The 19,745-nt window shown below is 37.1% G+C and overlaps 1 protein-coding gene across 1 annotated transcript in view; it reads left to right on the top strand.

Moving 5' to 3' along the window:
• The window catches only part of LOC134795171 (paired box protein Pax-6-like), an 87,667-nt gene that overhangs the window by 16,974 nt on the left and 50,948 nt on the right, over positions 1–19,745 (top strand). Inside the window, exon 4 of the mRNA XM_063767002.1 lies at positions 546–726. Coding sequence (XP_063623072.1) covers positions 546–726 — 181 coding nt within the window. The remainder of the gene's footprint in view (positions 1–545; positions 727–19,745) is intronic.

Below are 19,745 nucleotides of genomic sequence, written 5' to 3'. Positions count from 1 at the left end.
ATCAACAACCAATAAGTATACCCACCTAAGACACTTCTACAAAACAAAACCTCAACTTATTTAGGTTACACAGTAAAGTGTGCCAAGAAATTTAATCATTTATATTACACACACATAAGGGTCATTCACATCTTTTAAATAATGCACCTTATGTCAGTCTCAATTTTTCTCGCAACGCTGAATACCCCTCGGACAACAAATTTCAACCAATTGATTTTTTTCTTGACCCGAAGATATTTCGGCTACAAACATGTAACAGGCCATACCCCTTCTTATTAAACTCTTATATTACCTACCCCTCATAGTCTCCCAAACAGATACAAAATTAAAAAACCGGCCAAGTTCGAGTCGGATCGCCCACCGAGGGTTCCGTACTTTTTAGCATTTGTTGTTAAAGCGGCAACAGAAATACATAATCTGTGAAAATTTCAACTATCACGGTTCATGAGATTACAGCCTGGTGACAGACAGACAGACGGACAGCGGAGTCTTAGTAATAGGGTCCCGTTAAAAAGGCTTAAATATTAATCACCTTCAAACCCCAGGTACTACGAGACGGGATCGATCCGACCGCGCGCCATCGGCGGCTCCAAGCCACGAGTGGCCACCGCGGAGGTGGTGTCCAAGATCGCGCAGTACAAGCGGGAGTGCCCCTCGATCTTCGCGTGGGAGATCAGGGACCGTCTGCTGAGCGAGGGCGTCTGCACGTCCGACAATATTCCTAGTGTGAGTACATTGCTTTACTATTTCCAAAGACATAATGTAACTTCGTATAAGATGAATAAAGTCTAAGGAAAAAACGTGCCTCGGAATCCAAGAAAAAGTCATTCTCGGATAGATGGCGCACACACCTTTGGCCTATGCTCGGCTAGATGGCGTGATGACACCGTTTCATATTTAACAATTTTAACACATAGATATCAGTGAATGAACATGGGTCAAAATGATATAAAAATAATAAAATCATTTATCCATATATATACATTTTTGTGATAATTTTATACGTTTTCAATTTGAGTTTTAGTCTTGTGTCGATAGATGGCAGTAAATTTACTGTGACTACAAAATTTACTATGACAGGACCCCTCTATACTATCTATTCTCTTTGCTATTTCTTTACAGTTCGGGCAATACATATTTATTAGATTGCACAACGGGACTTAATCGCGTATTTAAGTTTTAAGATTTACCTCCGACGTTTCAAGGACGGCGTTGTCCCCGTGGTCTGGGAGAAGACTGGCTGGCTAAAGGCAAGCTGGAAGGCTGGCTGAAGGCATAGTCTAATAAAACATGGTCTTCCATTCCCAGAGTGACACGGGCCTACGTCACAACAAGATGGCCGCTATGTATAGCGCTATCGCATATTATCATATAGCGCTGTCGCATGATGACGTAGGCCCGTGTCAGTTAGGTGACCTAGAAAAGACGGGAATGGAGTACCAGGCGGAGTATATTATTATACCATGGCTAATAGGTAAATCTTAAAACTTAAATACGCGATTAAGTCCCGTTGTGCAGTTTAATAATATTTAAAAATCGTGAAAGTTTAAATCAGATACATATTTAAACTTTATTGCGCAAGATAGAAAAATAACCGGCCAAGTGCGAGTCGGGTTCGCGCACAAAGTGTTCCGTCACCATTACGTAAAAAACAACTAAAAACTCACGTTTTTGTACGGGATCCCCACTTAAATATTTATTTTATTCTGTTCTTAGTAATTGTTGTTATAGCGGCAACAGAAATACATCATTTGTGAAAATTTCAACTGTCTAGACAGGTTACACGTATTTAGGTTACACAGTAAAGTGTGCCAAGAAATTTAATCATTTAAATCACATACACATAAGGGTCATTCACATCTTTTAAATAACCCATACAACCATTTCCAGTCGCCGTTACGACGCGGTGTTGACACATCTTGTGTCGACACCGTCTGTTTCGGTCACAATTCCAGTCGCAGAGTCGTCGCCGTGTCGACACAGTTACCAGAAATGGGGAAGGGTCGACACATGACACAAAGTGACATAAAGTGTGGTCGCCGTGTGCACACATTGTTTCGGGTTTGCGACTACTTTATGCCAAAATCATTCGTTCATTCGTTCATTTTGTTCCTGTCAAATGGAAACTGTCAGATGGAAAAATACTTAAATAAAAATAAGTGACATTAATACGCCATCTCTAAAACGGATTACAAGACGTAATTATATATTGTTTGCATTTATATTACAATATGACTTAAATTATTATGGGGAATTAAACTGCTCGAGTGATTTGATAAACTAAGTGTAATATAATCAACGCGCCACCACATTGTTTTAGTTTAGCCGGAAATGAAATTGTTTACTTCTCAGTGCCCGTGTTCATAACTATATTATTTGAAGCATTTTTAGTACTTCGATGCGTATACTATACTTAAATAACAGAAATAACGCTTTACATACTACGAAACTTGTTAATTATGATGTATAAATATGGTTCAAGGCTGAGAAATATTGCAGTCACAAAGTAGTTGCAATGTTTCGACTTTGTGTCGACTCTGTGTTGACACATGACACGCGCTGTCAAAAGTAATAACAAAGTTACCGGATTTGCAAAATGGCTCCTTGTGTTGATTTGTTTTCAGATATTCTCAAAGTGTAAAAATGCCGTGGTCAGAGATGGGCATTAATCGATTAACTGTTTATTCGACTAATTAATGGAATAAAAAAAGTTAATTCTCAAATTTTAATCGCGATTAGTTTAGTCGACCTAACATAGATTGAAATTGAATTAATCTGAATATTAATCGAATAAATTATCGATTAAATCTCGATTGAAAGTTGACAGGGGGCCATTTTTGTACGTAAAAATAATAGAAATGTCTTGCATGCAGATGGTAGCAAAACACTTTGTCATAAAAGTCGAGATGGGTGTCGATATATAGGTTTTAGGGAGTGCCGATTTCGAAAATAATGACCATTTTGGAATCCGAAATGGCGGCCATGCACTGTGTCATAAAAGTCGTCATGGATGTCGTTTTATACGTTTTAGAGGGCCCCAATTTTGAAAATGATGACCATTTTGGAATCCAAAATGGCGGCCATGCACTATGCCATAAAAGTCGTCATGGGTGTCGTTTTATAGGTTTTAGGGGGCGCAGATTTCGAAAATGATAACCATTTTGGATTCCAAGATGGCGGCCATGCACTATGTCATAAAAGTCGTCATGGATGTCGTTTTATAGGTTTTAGGGGGCCCCGATTTAGAAAATGATGACCATTTTGAAATCTAAAATGGCGGCCATGCACTATGTCATAAAAGTCGTCATGGTTGTCGTTTTATAGGTTTTGGGGGGCGCAGATTTAGAAAATGATAACCATTTTGGATTCCAAAATGGCGGCCATGCACTATGTCATAAAAGTCGTCATGGGTGTCGTTTTATAGGTTTTAGGGGGCGCAGATTTCGAAAATGATGACCATTTTGGATTCCAAGATGGCGGCCATGCACTATGTCATAAAAGTCGTCATGTATGTCGTTTTATAGGTTTTAGGGGGCCCCGCTTTCGAAAATGATGACCATTTTGGAATCCAAAATGGCGGCCATGCACTATGTCATAAAAGTCGTCATGGGTGTCGTTTTATAGGTTTTGGGGGGCGCAGATTTCGAAAATGATAACATTTTCAATTTAAAAATGGCGGCAATGCACTATGTCATAAAAATCGTCATGGATATCGTTTTATAGGTTTTAGGGGGCGCAGATTTCGAAAATGATGACTATTTTGGATTCCAAGATGGCGGCCATGCACTATGTCATAAAAGTCGTCATGGATGTCGTTTTATAGGTTTTAGGGGGCGCAGATTTCGAAAATGATGACTATTTTGGATTCCACTTTTATGACAAAATACGTAGCCGCCATCTTGGATTATAAAATGATCATCGTTTTCGAATTCTGCACTCCCTAAAACCTATAAATCGACATCCGTGACGACGCAAGTTATCTTTATTTTCAGATCTAACAAATTGCTACAGAATACAAAGGACAAAAAAGAAGCGAGGAGGTAATGAAACAAGCAAAAATACAGATGATTCCTCGACGCAATTGGGTGATTCTTAAATTGTGTCCAGATTTTTTTTGTCATTAAAGTTTTTTTTCACATATTACTAAATCTATCGCAAAAGTTATAATATTGCAATGGATTCCATCGCATGTAGGTATAAGTGGCAATGAGACAGCTGATGCATTAGCAAAACAGGCATGCAGCGATGGCATTGAATTTCACTTGAAACATTATATGGGGGCAATAATGACTGTTTACATTTAGTAAAATTAAAGTGTCGCGAATTGTGGAAGGAATATTTCGACGAGAGATCTAGGGACAAAGGTATTTGGTATAAGACAATACAGCCACAACCCTTTAATTCTCCTTGGATTGATAATAGTGTGTTGTGTAGGCAGGATCTAGTTTTATTATTGAGATTGCGCTCTGGACACATTCCATTGAATAAGTTCGCCTACCTCATGCGTAAAGTGAATTCGGAATTATGCACCTTTACGGCTACCACCAGTTTTGACATTGACATAACGCTCACGTTTACGTAACTTACTTTCTATGCATCTCGCTCATACTGGCATATTAGTGCAAGCGAGATGTACAGAAAGTAAATTACGTAGACGTGAGCGTTATGTCAACGTCAAAACTGGTGGTAGCCGTACTTATGTAATCGCGTCGAGGATGTGTATCATATTTTAATGGAGTGTGTCCGAAATGAGCGACTTAGAAGACAGATATTTCATGACAATGACAGTTCCATTGGGTTATGTAATACCTACCTTTCGAACCCCATGTCTGAGGTTGTTGAAAAGGTACTAAATATTGTTAAGTGCGGTCTGAGGGACAGAAATGTGTGATGTAATTAAACTAGATGTAGCTATTTACTTTCTTTTAACTTTGTTAATTAAGTCTGTTTTTTATGGGGTGACATATTCGTTCAATCGAAAAAGCCCCTTAATAAAGGAAAAAAAAAAAAAGTTCCGTGACATCGACCTTGTAATTTTTTAAGTAAATGTTTTTGTTTATCTATGAGGATCTCACTAGAATAGTATTATCAAGGTATGTTTATATTTGATGAATGAAATAGTAACGCAAAAAAAAAAATATTTGTGTCTTATATTCCTGCCGAAGACTTTTATTTTACCTTTTCCTTCTACACAAGTTTGGCCAAGTAATAAGAATTTAGGGCACTCAATTATTTTGACTTCTACAACAGTAAAGCTACGAGGCCATGTTTTGGTATCGTTTTCGTATAAATTCGCAGTACCAAATTTAGTTAAGGTATCACATTGGGGGTCATCCATTAATTACATCACACGTTTAGGGGGAGGGAGGGGGTCAAGAAAATGTGACATATTGTGACAAGGGGGAGGGGGGAGTCACAAACTTTGTGACGTCACTTTTAACTTCATCAGTAACCGAAAATTTATTTAAATTATTTTATTCGCTATACAGTTAAATAACAAGTTTTTGATACGATAATCGTTTTAATTAGTTTAATTTTATTTCTTAATCAGTGTTGGGTTATAAAATTACTAATATTTCTTTTGTCAAAAATATTTTGATAAAATATTAAATAAATAATTGCCGATTTCGTTGAAGAAATGTGACGTCACACTAGGGGGGAGGGGTTTGCCAAAAGTGACCAAGTGTGACAAGGAGGGGGGGAGGGGTCAAAAAACCTAGAAATTCGTGTGACGTAATTAATGGATGACCCCTTGACACCATTCCGAAGTAAAAACATATAAACTTATTAAAATACTTTCTTTTAAACTCCTCTTCACGCTTAAACTGCTGAACAGTTTTAATTTAAATTTGGTACACATATATTTTGAGTCCCGAGACAGGATATAATAAGTTATCTCAAAAATCACCCTTTAAAGGTGTGAAATGAGGTGTAGGGGGGAATTCAGAATTGACTTCTTGAAGTTAATACTGTTTAAGTTTAGGTTTGAAGTCATGTTTTTTCATCATTTTTAACTAAATCAAAGATGTAGACCATCCCAAATTTCATATAAATCGGTTCAGCGGTTATTGATTTCCCGTACAAATTTCCACGCCACTTTTCACACCTTCAAAAGATGATTTTGGTTATAAGATCTATCCTATGTCCTGTTCCGGGACGCAAACTATTTCTATACCAAATTTCAACGAAATCGGTTCAGCGGTTAAGCGTCAAGAAGAGTTTCAAAAAAACCGGCCAAGTGCGAGTCGGACTCGCGTATTAAGGGTTCCGTACATTAAGTCCGACTCGCGCTTGACTGCACATTTCTAATAGGTTTTCCTGTCATCTATAGGTAAAGAACTATTTTGTGTATTCAGACGGACATACATACAGACGCACGAGTGATCCTATAAGGGTTCCGTTTTTTCCTTTTGAGGTACGGAACCCTAAAAAGATTTATTTTTATTTTGTGGAATGGTGTCAATGTGATATCTTAAATGGATTCAGCACCCCAGATTTATACGAAAACGATACCAAACACGGCCTAGCACCTTCACTGATATAGATATATCAAGATAAAATTGAGAGCCCTAAATAAACTTTCAAGAGCGGATATCTCAAAAACTATTCAACATATCGAAAAAATTTACGGAATAAACTTGTAACAAATTAAATTAACTTTCATTTTGTATAAGTGGCCATGTCGCTGAGATGCATAGTTTCCGAGATATAATCGAAAAACGGGAAAATGGGACCTTCAAAGCCCCCTCTCTCCGCCCCGCTCAAGGGCTACGGCCGGGGACTTTTGATATGTTCACCTCCTAACTTGTCAAACCGAGTTACGGAGTCAAAAATTGTGTTCCGAGCATTTCTACAACTTTTGGAGCATTCGTTGCCTGACCTAAGTAGCTTATTGAATTTCTTTAAAAACTTTTCTGTAAAAGGTTGACGGGTGTTGGGTGTTTATATGGTTTCGGTCGATTATTATCATTTGCATTGCCCATGATGACTTACTAGAATTACGAGCACACGAGACACTAATAGTAGTTTGACAAACCTTGGTTTTCAAGAGGTATTTTATATTGACATTTGCTGTCACAAATTTGCTGTCAGATTTAGTCGCAAACCGCACGCAAAGTGCACACAAATGTGTCGACACCTTGTTACGGAAAAGTGTAGACACGGCGACGGCACTTTGTTTCGAAACAATTCTAGACACATTGTGTGGACTCTGTTACGACACATCTGACATTTAGTTACCACTTTGTGATTCTGCGACTGGAATGGTTATATGGGAATGCGCCTTATGTCAGTCTCAATTTTTCTTGTCTGCACTGAATACCCCTCGGACAACAAATTTCTATAACGGTTCATGAGATACAGCCCGGTGACAGACAGACAGACAGACGGACGGACAGACGGACAGTGGAGTCTTAGTAACAGGGTCTCGTTTTTACCCTGAACTTTACGGAACCCTAAAAATGTACAAATGGCAGACTTAGTGCGAGATGTGTACATGTTTCATATTGTTGCTACAGTACCGCATTCGGCTCAGCCTGTAATGACAATTGTACAGTCAAAGAATTTAGTTTCCGACCAATTTCGTGTCTTGTCACAGTGACAATCAATATTAGCTAACTAAATAGTAATTATAAGTTTTAATCACGTAACCGTCTCAAGCAACTAAAATAATTATCGGCTGCTATTTAACTGATCACCAGATTTAGTAAAATTTAATACCAAAAAAATATATTTTACCACCCTAAAATAATAAATGATCACCAAAATCATAACACCATTTTAATATGAAATGATTACCAATTTTATTACATTTTACTATCCTATTAAAGGAAATGACACCAAATTAATCATTATTAACCCAAAAATAGTAAATGATTACCAAATTTCAAGCCCCATTTTAACGTGAAATGATAACCAAATTTTTACATCTTGCTATCCTATTAAGGAAAAGGACACCAAAATAATCATTGTAAACCCAACAATAGTACATGACCACCAAAATTAGAACTCCATTTTAATGTAAAATCATAACCAAATTTTTAAATCTTGCTATCCTATTAAAGCAAATAATACTCCAAAATAATAATTGTAAACCCAAAAATAGTAAATGACCACCAAAACTGTAACCACATTTTAATTAAAAATGTGCAAATATTTAATATATCGTTATCCTATTAAATTAATTATTCCACTTCGTCACCTTTTTCTAGTAGCATTTTATTTTTGTAACAGTCGCAGTTCTAACCTAACCTAACCCACTTTTCTAGTAGCATTTCGTTTCTGTAAGGGTCGCAGTTCAAACCTAACCTAACCCACTCTTCTAGTAGCATTTCTTTTCTGCAAGGGTCGCAGTTCAAACCTAACCTAACCCACTTTTCTAGTAGCATTTCGTTTCTGTATGGGTCGCAGTTGAAACCTAACCTAACCCACTTTTCTAGTAGCATTTCGGTTCTGTGAGGATCGCAGTTCTAACCTAATCTAACCCACTTTTATAGTAGCATTTCGTTTCTGTAAAGGTCACAGTTCAAACCTAACCTAACCTACTTTTCTAGTACTATTTCGTTTCTGTAAGTGTCGCAGTGCTAACCTAACCTAACCCACTTAACTGATAGCAGTTTAACCTACTTTTCTAGTAGCATAACGAAATGCTACTAGAAAAGTAGGTTAGGTTAGGTAGGTATACGGTGCGGGGTACGGAGGGTTGAGCGGGAGGGGCCAGTAATTTTGGCATCAGTTTACTTTATTTGGTAATACGTATACATTTTTTGGTAATCATAGTGGTTTATTTAGGTGAAAATATCGCATTAATTTGGTCTTCAAGATTTGGTGATCATTAATGATTTTTGGTGATCATTCAATATATTTGGTATTTGAATACAATTTGAAGTGCAGTCGCAATTAAAACGGTGGTACTTTTGTATTTTTAGGCCTTATTTTTTTGGTGTTCATTAATTTTTTTTGGTAAGCATGATTTTTTATTTAGGGTACCAAAGTATTTTTTGGTGGTCATTATATTTGTAGCCATAATTATCTTCTAAAGACAGTGTCAGTCAACCAAGCATAAATATATTTTTATCCACAACTCAAATCAACGTTAAAACCGCCAACACATTTCCCAGCAAAAATATTTTCGCAAAATCATCTTTAGCTCGCCCCTGTGACTAAATCGCAAAATAGCGCTTCTACGGGGCGCCTTTGAAAAGTATGAAAATACTAAAGGGCGAGAGACGGGCACAATAGCGTACCTACCTATACTATTACATCGGGGCTATAACGCCTTATCTTTCCCTGGCACTATACAGTCCCCCTTTGTCCCCCTCTCCCCACCACTTCGTGGCAAAACAATATGACGTTATAACTTTTTTTCTTCATTTTTTCCATTTTTTGAATACGGGGTCGCTCCCTTCTGGGACATCCTTTAGACATATCGTCTTCGAATGTAGACGATGATGCTTTTATAATAATGGCGATGGATTTCTGTGATGTAGGCAGCGTCATAAAATTCTTTGAGAGTATTGTGCATGGTTGTTTATACATTTCTAGCAAAGTAGAACTAAAACTATGTTTACTACGATTTACACTTATTTACCTGTTCAAAATAATTACCATAATCGCGCTATCCGTTTTATGAAGCTACAAATGTCAAATCTTAATTTTCGTGAGCTGTCTTCTCCTATAATTAAAAAACCCTAAAACTTAACGCGGCATAAAAATACATCTCTGCACCATTAACGAAGCGTCACGGTCATTTTGACGAAACCAGCCCTTTCACAAACATCTCCCTTGCAAATACTTAACATAAATTAATTAAGAAATCCGCGCCATCACCCCCCGAGGTTTTCTCCAAGAAAAAAAACCAGCGCATTAAGTAGGTAGGTACTCCGAATATCGCGAAAACATAAAACCGAAACAGAGGGGCGAAACGGGATGGATATATACCTTTTTTAATGAAAACGAAAGAGTTGGGAGGCTATCTCTTTTTTCGTCGTCGAAGGGGGAAGCAGGGCGATTTTGACACGGTATGAATAAAGAAAATATGAAGGCCTTTGTTACCGTAAAAATTCCTGTACAGGGGATAAAGTCTTTAAGTTATCAGGCGGGGAGATATGCTTATATACCTGTGGGTATGTATGGGAGCGTTTGATGTCTTCGTATTTATCGAGGTCTGGTTGATATTGTGTTTTCGTAGGTATGCCATAAGAGGGTGCTTAAGGCTGAATATATTAACGTCAAGATATCGATTGGGAAGGTTAACCCGTCTCATTTTGTTAGGGCGACGTGAGGTAAGGCTCTGTTTTAGGTTAATGTATGCGCGGGGCTGCGAGACACGGCTGATCATTGGATGGTACAGCTGTGATGACGTAATGACATGTGTGGGTCATATGTACTCATAAATCTCATAATGTTCACATTTGTTTTCTTTTATCAGAAAGTTGAAATACAAACATATACCCACAATTTTGATACTTTCGACAACTACTTAGTAAGGACACTCAGGCCGGTATTAGGCTCAAGTATCCTTAACATAAGCGGGGTAATACTTATAATACACTATTTTGAGAGGAATGGTAGTTACTAGGTAAGTAACATACCTTTCAATAAGTAGGCATGTAATTTATTGACGTATGATAAGATTTATACCGGGACATATACTTTAACATGAAAGCAATTCAATAGACATTAAAAGTGCATCTCGCGATTGAAACTTTTCACAGAAGGTATTCAAGTTCGTCTTCCTATAAAATAATATTCTGGAAATATTTTTACTTCAGGTAGGCAATAAAAAAAAATTACACACTTATAGAAAAGCTGTATATTAACAATCAAATGGTTGCGTTCTACTCGTATACTCAACCGTAAATAAAAATTAAATGTTTTATTATTCGGACAAGCATTTGATAGTAATTTTTCCTAAACATTTTATTGGACCTAATAACACAGCGTCAAATCTGTCGTTAAGCTTTTAACAGTAACGACCCTTAACTAAAAAGCAGTAACGACATTCAACCCTGTTAAGCATTTAAACAATATAACTCTAAATACCATACTCGACAAGCGAAACTGAATGTTAAAGTAATTATGAAAAGTTTATTTTTGAATGGCGGTGAAATTTAGGGTAAGAGGGTCAATAGTAGGGTCATATCGCATAGTGACATGCGTTCCCGTAGCAAATCACTTCCGGGCCACTAAATCCAGGCCAAATTAATGCATTTAGCACGCTTACCCTCGGCTGGGGATGACAACTTTATTTCATTGTGTCGTGATATTTTCTTGTCACTTTTACGTCGGTAACGAGCAGTGATGCTGTTGTTTTTTTTTCGATGTCATATTTGCATTTATTATGTGTGCATTTGTTTCCACATTTTTTTGTATATATCGAATAAATGTTTCTAATTTTATCAAAATTTAATTAAGGCGCGAATTATGAGTTTGATGGATAGAAAAAGTTCGAGAAGCGTCTGTATCAATAATGAATGGGCTTCATTTGATTGTTAACTGATTAATAAAAAATGCAGTCTTAAAAAGATTGAGATAAAGGAAAGATTGCGATGAATTTGAGAACTTCCTCCTTTTTTTGTAGTCGGATAACTTTTTTCGTCTGTTATTATTCTTTAGGAATTTGATATAAGTAAAATTTAACATTTTTCTGTCAGATTGTTATTAGAATTAACGTCCTATTACAGCAACACTTCCATAATCTTAATATTTTACATAGATATACAACTCCGTTTATTTTGAGATAAATTGTAACCCAATAAATAGTTTAACTTGATACGTATTGACCCCTAGTTAGAGAATCCGAAACTTTGATTACTTTAAAGTTAGCGCCGTACAGCAACATTGCAATAACGCAAGCCAATAACCCTGCAACACTGATTTAAAATATCATTACGGCTCATATCAGAGACTTAGATCTCGCAGGGGTGGCTAGGACTATATCGGGAGAAACAAATTGTAACAAAGAAGTCCGGTAAAGAAGATTATCGGAGATGACGCGTGGCAGACACGTGACGTGAGTGTGGCTCGTGATCGGCACATCTACCCTATTCTGTACACACTCATTTCAAAATAAACTCTATTGCAACTGTTCAGAGTTTGATTTCGTTTGGCAACGCACAGTTTCATAAAGTCAGTGTACTTACAAGCGAAATACAGTTGTTTCTTATTGAGTTAAAGTCAGTTTTCGTTCGGTAATATATGTTTGAAACGTTACTTAAAAATAAGAAGTGTTGGAGGGAAATTAATACCACAATTTGGAGGATTTAAGGCTTACATTGATGTTGAGTGTAATCGGAAGAGTAAATAAATACATAATTGCAAGTTCTGCAGGCATGTGGTTTTAATGTCGGACGTCACCAGCAAGAATGCCTTTAGGGTATTCGAAGGGTTTTTTTTTATGCTAAAGAGTATCCATACATCTATTGTTCCATAAGTTGAATGTACCTTTGGAATATTAACTTATGACGTCGTCTTTGCCTACATACACATCTGCATGTAGACTAGACTATTTTAAACCACGGGTGACCTGGCCAAAGAATAGGCATAGCTATTCAGCGTGGGAATGTAGCCAGCTTTATGGGCACCCTCACGCAGGAGACAGTTCTGGGGGACCTAAGATAGGTGGGTAAGTTTAATTGATTTATTTATATATTTTATTAGTTTAATTTATTTAGTTTATACTTAATTTTAATAATAATTTATAAGTTTTGTTATTGAATAAATCTTATACTCTATATACTTACTGAGATATAATTTAATAAGTTTGCAAAACTTTATTTTTTAACTTTCTCATTTACCCCCCAAAAGTGCCCCCCATGTTTAAAATTAATTTGTTTACGGTACAGTCATGTCCATCTTTGGGTCACTAATTTACATATGTGTACCAAATTTCAACTTAATTGGTCTAGTAGTTTCTGAGAAAATAGGCTGTGACAGACAGACAGACAGACAGACGCACGAGTGATCCTATAAGGGTTAATTTTTTTCCTTTTGAGGTACGGAACCCTAAAAAGGTAGTTAATTTGTTTAAATCGACACGATAGCTGCAAAAAGATTTATCAAATGCATATTTTAAAAGTACAATCAAACAATCGTATCAACAAATCCAGAGCTACATATCAACGATTTTATCAGCGTAACATTTTTCCCCGTCTCCCCGGCTTCCCCAATATGTGATCATGTAATCTCGCCCTCTCATAATCCACAAAGAGTTAATTACAAGGTTTAGATCCAATAAACTGTGTCGTGTATTCCCATTTTTATCAAAAGCTTAGACCGACCAGTTTAGTATGAACTTGATTCCCATAACAACAGTGCGTAGTTCGTTAGCGCGCATAGACTAGCTCCGCCATCTCTTGGCTGCCCACGGTAAGCATTTTGAACGCGCCCGTACCGTCGCACCCCTGTCTCCTCACGTGGGACGATACAATACCTCTTTACGTTTTATTAGCTGCCAGTTTATTGTTAATAAAGTCGGGATTGTCTATGGTTTATAAAATTAGAATTCGTTGGTTTGAATTCAATTAATAATGTTTCGTTTTGTTATTTAATTGAATTTGAATTTAGTAAATTGATAAAAATAATAAAAATGAGAATGAATATGATTGCAATTTTATTACCTCTTATAATATCAAACAATGTAGGTAGGTACTCAATATAATGTTACTGTATTATTTTGAAAATATGAAGTTTATACTATTTATTGCAGCTCCGTTATGTTATCAGTTATGAATTATGATACACTATTATTCGATTGTACTTCTACAAGGCATATTATACGCACAGACAGCTGCAGAGCTAGTTGACACCCCCCCCCCCCCCACCCTCCAGCAAACAAATTCATATACAGAGCCAGATACATGTACTTAACATTTATGAACCATATTTTGGCCCAAATCTAGACGTTATCTTTATCTTAGAAGCGCGTGCGGGGAAAATTATTTATTAGTTAATAAATTCTCTGCGTCTTTCTCTCTTAGTTTTTCTTTTCCATTTATAAGTATTAACACTTGTCTAACTTCAAAATCACGCTATACTAGTTATTTTGGCCGAAATCTAGACGTTATCTTTATATTAGAAGCGCGTACGGGAAAATATATTTATTAGTTAATAGTTTCTCCCACAATGCTTCTTTCTCTCTTAGTCCAGCCTTTCCATTCATACATATTAACACTTGTCTAACTTCAAAATCACGCTACACTAACCTAAACCTGTCCATCATATTCCCGTTCTCACAGAATCAAATAAAAAACAGCGAGATCGGCGCCGGCGCAACTCAAGCGCGATAAATCGCACTTCCAATAATATTTCTAAGCCTATTTTATTTTCAACCTTATCTTTATAATCTTATGGGTTAGTATTGATTGTAGTTTTTTGACAGGGTTTATTATGAAAGTGGCCACGTGCGAGCTAAGCTGGGCATTAAGCTGCAATAATGACCGAGTGTTTGTGAGATACGGGGGTATAGGCAGATGGACGATGATAGCTTCAACACGTTTATTGTTAGTTTTGGGTGCACCTGTGTGCTCTAAAAATGTTTTGGCAACATACCGTATTTTAGAGTTTCCAAACTCTACTTATTAAGTTAGTACTGGATGAGTAGTATGAAAGAGCCATCTCATTTTTTCGGAAAGTAAACGAATGGAGTACCTACCTACGGGTTTTTCTTTGTAGTAGGATAGGTACGTACGTGGCAATACTGCATTTATGTTAGAAAGAAACGCCAACCTCAATAGATTGCGCACCGGCCACGGTCGCTGTGCCCTATATAAGTACCGTTGCGGCTGGGTGGAGTCTCCTGCCTGTCACTGTGGTGCCGAGGAACAGAGTATCCGACATATTTTCCAAGAGTGCCCATCTACTCGGTATACTGGAGGCCCCCCGGAAGACCTGATAAAATGGATTAATTCTCTGGAGTTAGATTTATGATTTCTCTGTATCTGTAAATATAATATGATGCCATACGATTAAATAAAAAGTTAGAAAGAAAGAAAATACATTATGTTATTATCATGGAGATAATCGACGTTGCCTGTCACTGAGATTTTTAATCGAAAACAAAAAAAAATACGAAGACATCGGTTTTTAGCTAGAAGAACGTGCTATTGAAATTCAGCGTAGGTACCGTAATTTATGCCAAAATTAAGATTTATGTAATGTTTTCTGATTTGCAGGAGAAATGTTATTTTGTATAAGGTAAACGTACTGCTCGACATGCTAATGCCCAATAGATGGCACCTTGCTGTCACCTCTATTGACAATGACTTAAGTTTCAAATGACATGTACTGGGACCGCGTCGAGCACCATTACGTTTACCTACCTTAGATACTTCTTCTTACAGATCTTTTTCAATCACCCAATAGTAGTAGAGGTACACTTACGTACACAATTTTATTATCATGAAATTAAGCGGATTATATCGCTATTTAAAAAAAAATAAGGAAATATGGTTGAATATCTTTTGTTTTGAAATCGAACGAAACAAAATAAATGCAACTATGTTCCTACTGAAATCGGTTTAAATTACGCGTAGGACCTGGGCCTTACGTACTTAATCCCGACCTTTCGTACCCTTAGCGCTCATGGGCACAGGGTAGATCTTTGTATCTAAATATTATAACAATATCTGCAAACTACTCGATCTACATAACACTGCAGTTAAACCAGTGTTTTCGATTTAACTAACTAAATACATAATCTCCCAACATCTGAACACTACGGTCCTCGCGCTTGGCTGCACTTCAAACGAACGGCTAGGCCTTCTTTGATAATGGCGTCTCGAGAATTTCATTTTGTCTTGAGTTAATTGTTAGTTTAGGTTGTGAGTGACATGCTAAAGGCTTTGTGAACCGTCTTAGACTGTTGAGATAACTGGCTCGTCAAAATAGAGGTATCAGAAGTACAATTAAACTTCACTCTAGGTACATCTTGATACAGATACTCTACTTAACTTACCTTAATATACATATTTCAAATAAAGGAGTACCTGGAGTAGAAAGGAGTCCCTGGCGTCCGTTGGCTCGTTGGGTGGATGACATTCGGAAGATTGCGGGTCACTTCTGAATGAGATTGGCTCGGGACCGGGATAAGTGGCGTACTCGAAGAGAGGCCTATGCTCAGCAGTGGGCGATAAAAGGCTGATATGATGATGATGATGATGATGATGATGATGATGATGATGATGATGATGATGATGATGATGATGATTTCATACAACCTATTTCTACAATCGCATTCATTTCCATAGTATCATTGCAAAAGCGAATAGCCGTGAATAGTGTTTAATTCCAAGTGAGAATTTTCGAAACTCCTTAGGCTGCCTTTTTACTTAGGCGCAAATGAGCGGACACGTACGAGATCCAATAACATTCGTTGTAAATACAATTACAATCAATGCTATTGGTAGATTCCCGCATATCTCCGCTCATCTTTGCTTCAGTGGAAAGGCAGTCATCTCGCCATCGCCTGTCAGAATCACTAAAATGCCCGATACAGCATTAATCACCATCTAATCCATTTTGCGAGTTTCATTTGTTTTTCCCATTAGAACGCAAATAAGTGAAGTCTGCCGAGAATCCCGTTTAGCCTACCAGCTGGGTTCAAAAAGGAGTAAGTCTCAAACCGAACTGAACAGATGAGCTTTAGCCCCGATCGAACCACTTCACCTTACCTGATTCAAGCGTAACTCTTCGACTCATTTACACATAATCGTGTTGCACCTTTGAGTACATAAAAAACAAAACAAGATTGCGAAATTTATGAAAAAAATCCTATTTAGTTCCAATACGAAAAATTTCATTAATTCCTGTAGAAATGTCCAAGGGTTTCCGACAATATTCCTTCACCTTAAAAAAAATCTGCATTTCTCACCAGTTTGCGCCGATTTTATGTAGATGCGTAACTTTCTGCAACTTTGCGCCTACATTATGGATAACTACATACATATATATATAAGAATTCGTGTGAATAGGTCATACAGTCATACTATATGTCCTTACCGCGTTCGCAAACGCTCTGCTAAAAATCAGAATATAGCAGCAGAGCAAAGCTTAGGCTGTTTTGGATTGAGCAACACCCCTCTAGGGTGACTCCCCCGGCATATGCTGTGCGTTTTACGGAGTTTTAATTTTAATCCACTCTGCATGCATATGCTATGCATGTAGCTACACAACCATGGTTCGGAGCTGTCGAGTTACGCAAAAATATAGTTTGTATCGATGGCATAAGGGTTTATGGAGCGAATTTATATTGTGGATTTGATCGAGTATCGGAAATTTGCAATGTTTGTGCGATTTATTTGTTTTTATTGTATGCATTTATTTAAAGGTTATATTTTTTCTTGATAGTCATTACTTTTTTATAAATTAGATTAGGTGCTTTTGTTGCATACTTTGGTTACATATTTTTTTATAAATAGTGTATTTTTATTTCTAAGAAAGGGGTATTATTTTAACAAAGTTATTAAACAACGTTTAAAATTGAGTAAAAACTAAAATAACATTAAATACAACTACATACCTACTTAAAAAATAAAATTATATTAAATAAATGTTTTAATAAACAGTTTTCGTAATTATGTTTGTGGAAGTATTTCTGTGCATTAAACCCATCAAACTTACCTCCATAAAATTACTTATATCATATTTTTTACCCGTTTTTTTTAAAGTGGCCAAACTTCAGTATATAATATACAATTCGCAGCTAAATTAATTACCTTAATTAGTAAAGCAAAGTTACATACCTTGTAACTATGATTAGTAAAAAAAGGTAATAAGCATTTTGACTCAAAATAATTCAGTAGGTAATTTATAGATACACCTACCTATTGGTAATCGTATTACACCGAAACGCACCCGATACAAACTACTAATGTCAGTACAAGAGATTTATTAGGCACGTCTCTAACAGGCAACATATCTCAAATCGCCTCTGCAACCAATATGCAGCGCAAAGCGCGTTGGCAAATGGTTTGTGCCGAAAATCGGTAGTGCGCAACATGCGACCGCGACCTTCCCAAACGTCGTAAGCGACAGGCTGGTTTATGGCGGTTACGACCTTTGATGTGAAAGGCCTTTTGGCCAGTCAGTCGAGCCATTCATTACGGTATTTGCATTCCTAATTCCTGAACTATTCTGAAACCGCAGGAATCTATGCTTGAACTTATAGTTCGATATATCGGCCTTTGTCTTGATTATTTGTAGGAGTCCTTTAGCGGACTGTTTATCTAACATAGGGCCAGTTGCACCAACCACATTTGACAGACTGATCAACGTCAGCCGGCGCGCCCCGGCGCATTACTATGAAACTTTCCATACATAAAAAATTAGCGAACTCTTTAACGATACGAACAGTTTAGTGCAACCGGCCCATAGTCTTGATTTCAAGACGATCCATAATGTTCAACTCAATTTTAACTCAAGCTCCTAGCCTAGCCCAACCTTTTGACCACCACACCATTTGCTATGTAAATGGAAAATGTCACGCCCGCGCCCTTCAATATTCCTAGGTAGGTACCTACATGAAAGTATGTAGGTAAAGTTAGACCAAGAAAAGTCTGCAGCGATTTTGATAGCCCACACAGTGCAAGTGTTATTTATACGTCATAATTTCATAGAAGTTTGACGTTTAAAATAACACTTGCACTGCGTGGGCTATCAAAATCTCTGCAGACTTTTCTTGGTCTAACTCTAGGTCATGTTGACAGCATGCACTATAAAACTTAGCGTTCACTCTAGCGCTAACTAATAACATAAAAGGAATTATTGCGTAATAGTTTGGATGTTTTTATGGACATCCCAAATAATTAACGGACCTCCTTAAAAGTTTCTTTTACAGTGTTTCCAAATCGGATCAGTGTAACTATACTACATTATCTATAAAGCATATATCACTCAACACGACACTAAATATGTAAATAAATGCCTACAAATTAGATTTATTTGTCTAAAACTGTAAGTATATTTTGCGTACCTAACTAAGGCTTAGTTAGGTACGCAACAACACAACAAAGTAAAACTGAATAACCTCACTCTAATTGCTCTAATATACAACATACAACACAATTTCACCATAAAGCGCTAAATAGACGCGTATCGCTACGTATTTCTACATATATTACGTATACCTACGTCCACATATGTGACGTTCCTGTAAAGGTACCTTATGGCGGTCGGCGCTTACGCCGTTATTAACGACGCTCCAATACAAATGTTGTGCTACGCGACGTAAGCGGCAACCACCATAAGGTACCTTTTTCCGTGGAACGTCACATATTGCACAGATACGTACCTATACGTCCAATATACGTACATGTTCGGCCGGCGGTCAGCGTACATAGCTGACCGCCGGCCGGCCGTGCCATATTAGTTACATGCAGATTGTACATAAATATGCCTATCGGGGTAACGTCGGGCCTTTCCGTACGTTATATCAAAAAGAATAGATAGTATAGAGGGACCCCTCTATATATCATTGGAAATTTTGTAGTCACTGTAAATTTACTGCCATCTATCGACACACGACAAAAACTCAAAATGAAAACGCATAAAGTTATCAAAAAATGTATATATATGGATAAATGATTTTATTATTTTTATATCATTTTGATCCATGTTCATTCACTGATATCTATGTGTTAAAATTGTTAAATATGAAACGGTGTCGTCACGCCATCTAGCCGAGGATAGGCTAAAGGTGTGTGCGCCATCTATTCGAGAATGACTTTTGCTTGAATTCCGAGGCACGT

The sequence above is a fragment of the Cydia splendana genome, chromosome 11 (genome assembly GCF_910591565.1).
Source record: "Cydia splendana chromosome 11, ilCydSple1.2, whole genome shotgun sequence".
In the NCBI taxonomy this organism is placed as follows: Eukaryota; Metazoa; Arthropoda; class Insecta; order Lepidoptera; family Tortricidae; genus Cydia; species Cydia splendana.
This window is presented reverse-complemented; position numbering and strand designations above follow the sequence as displayed.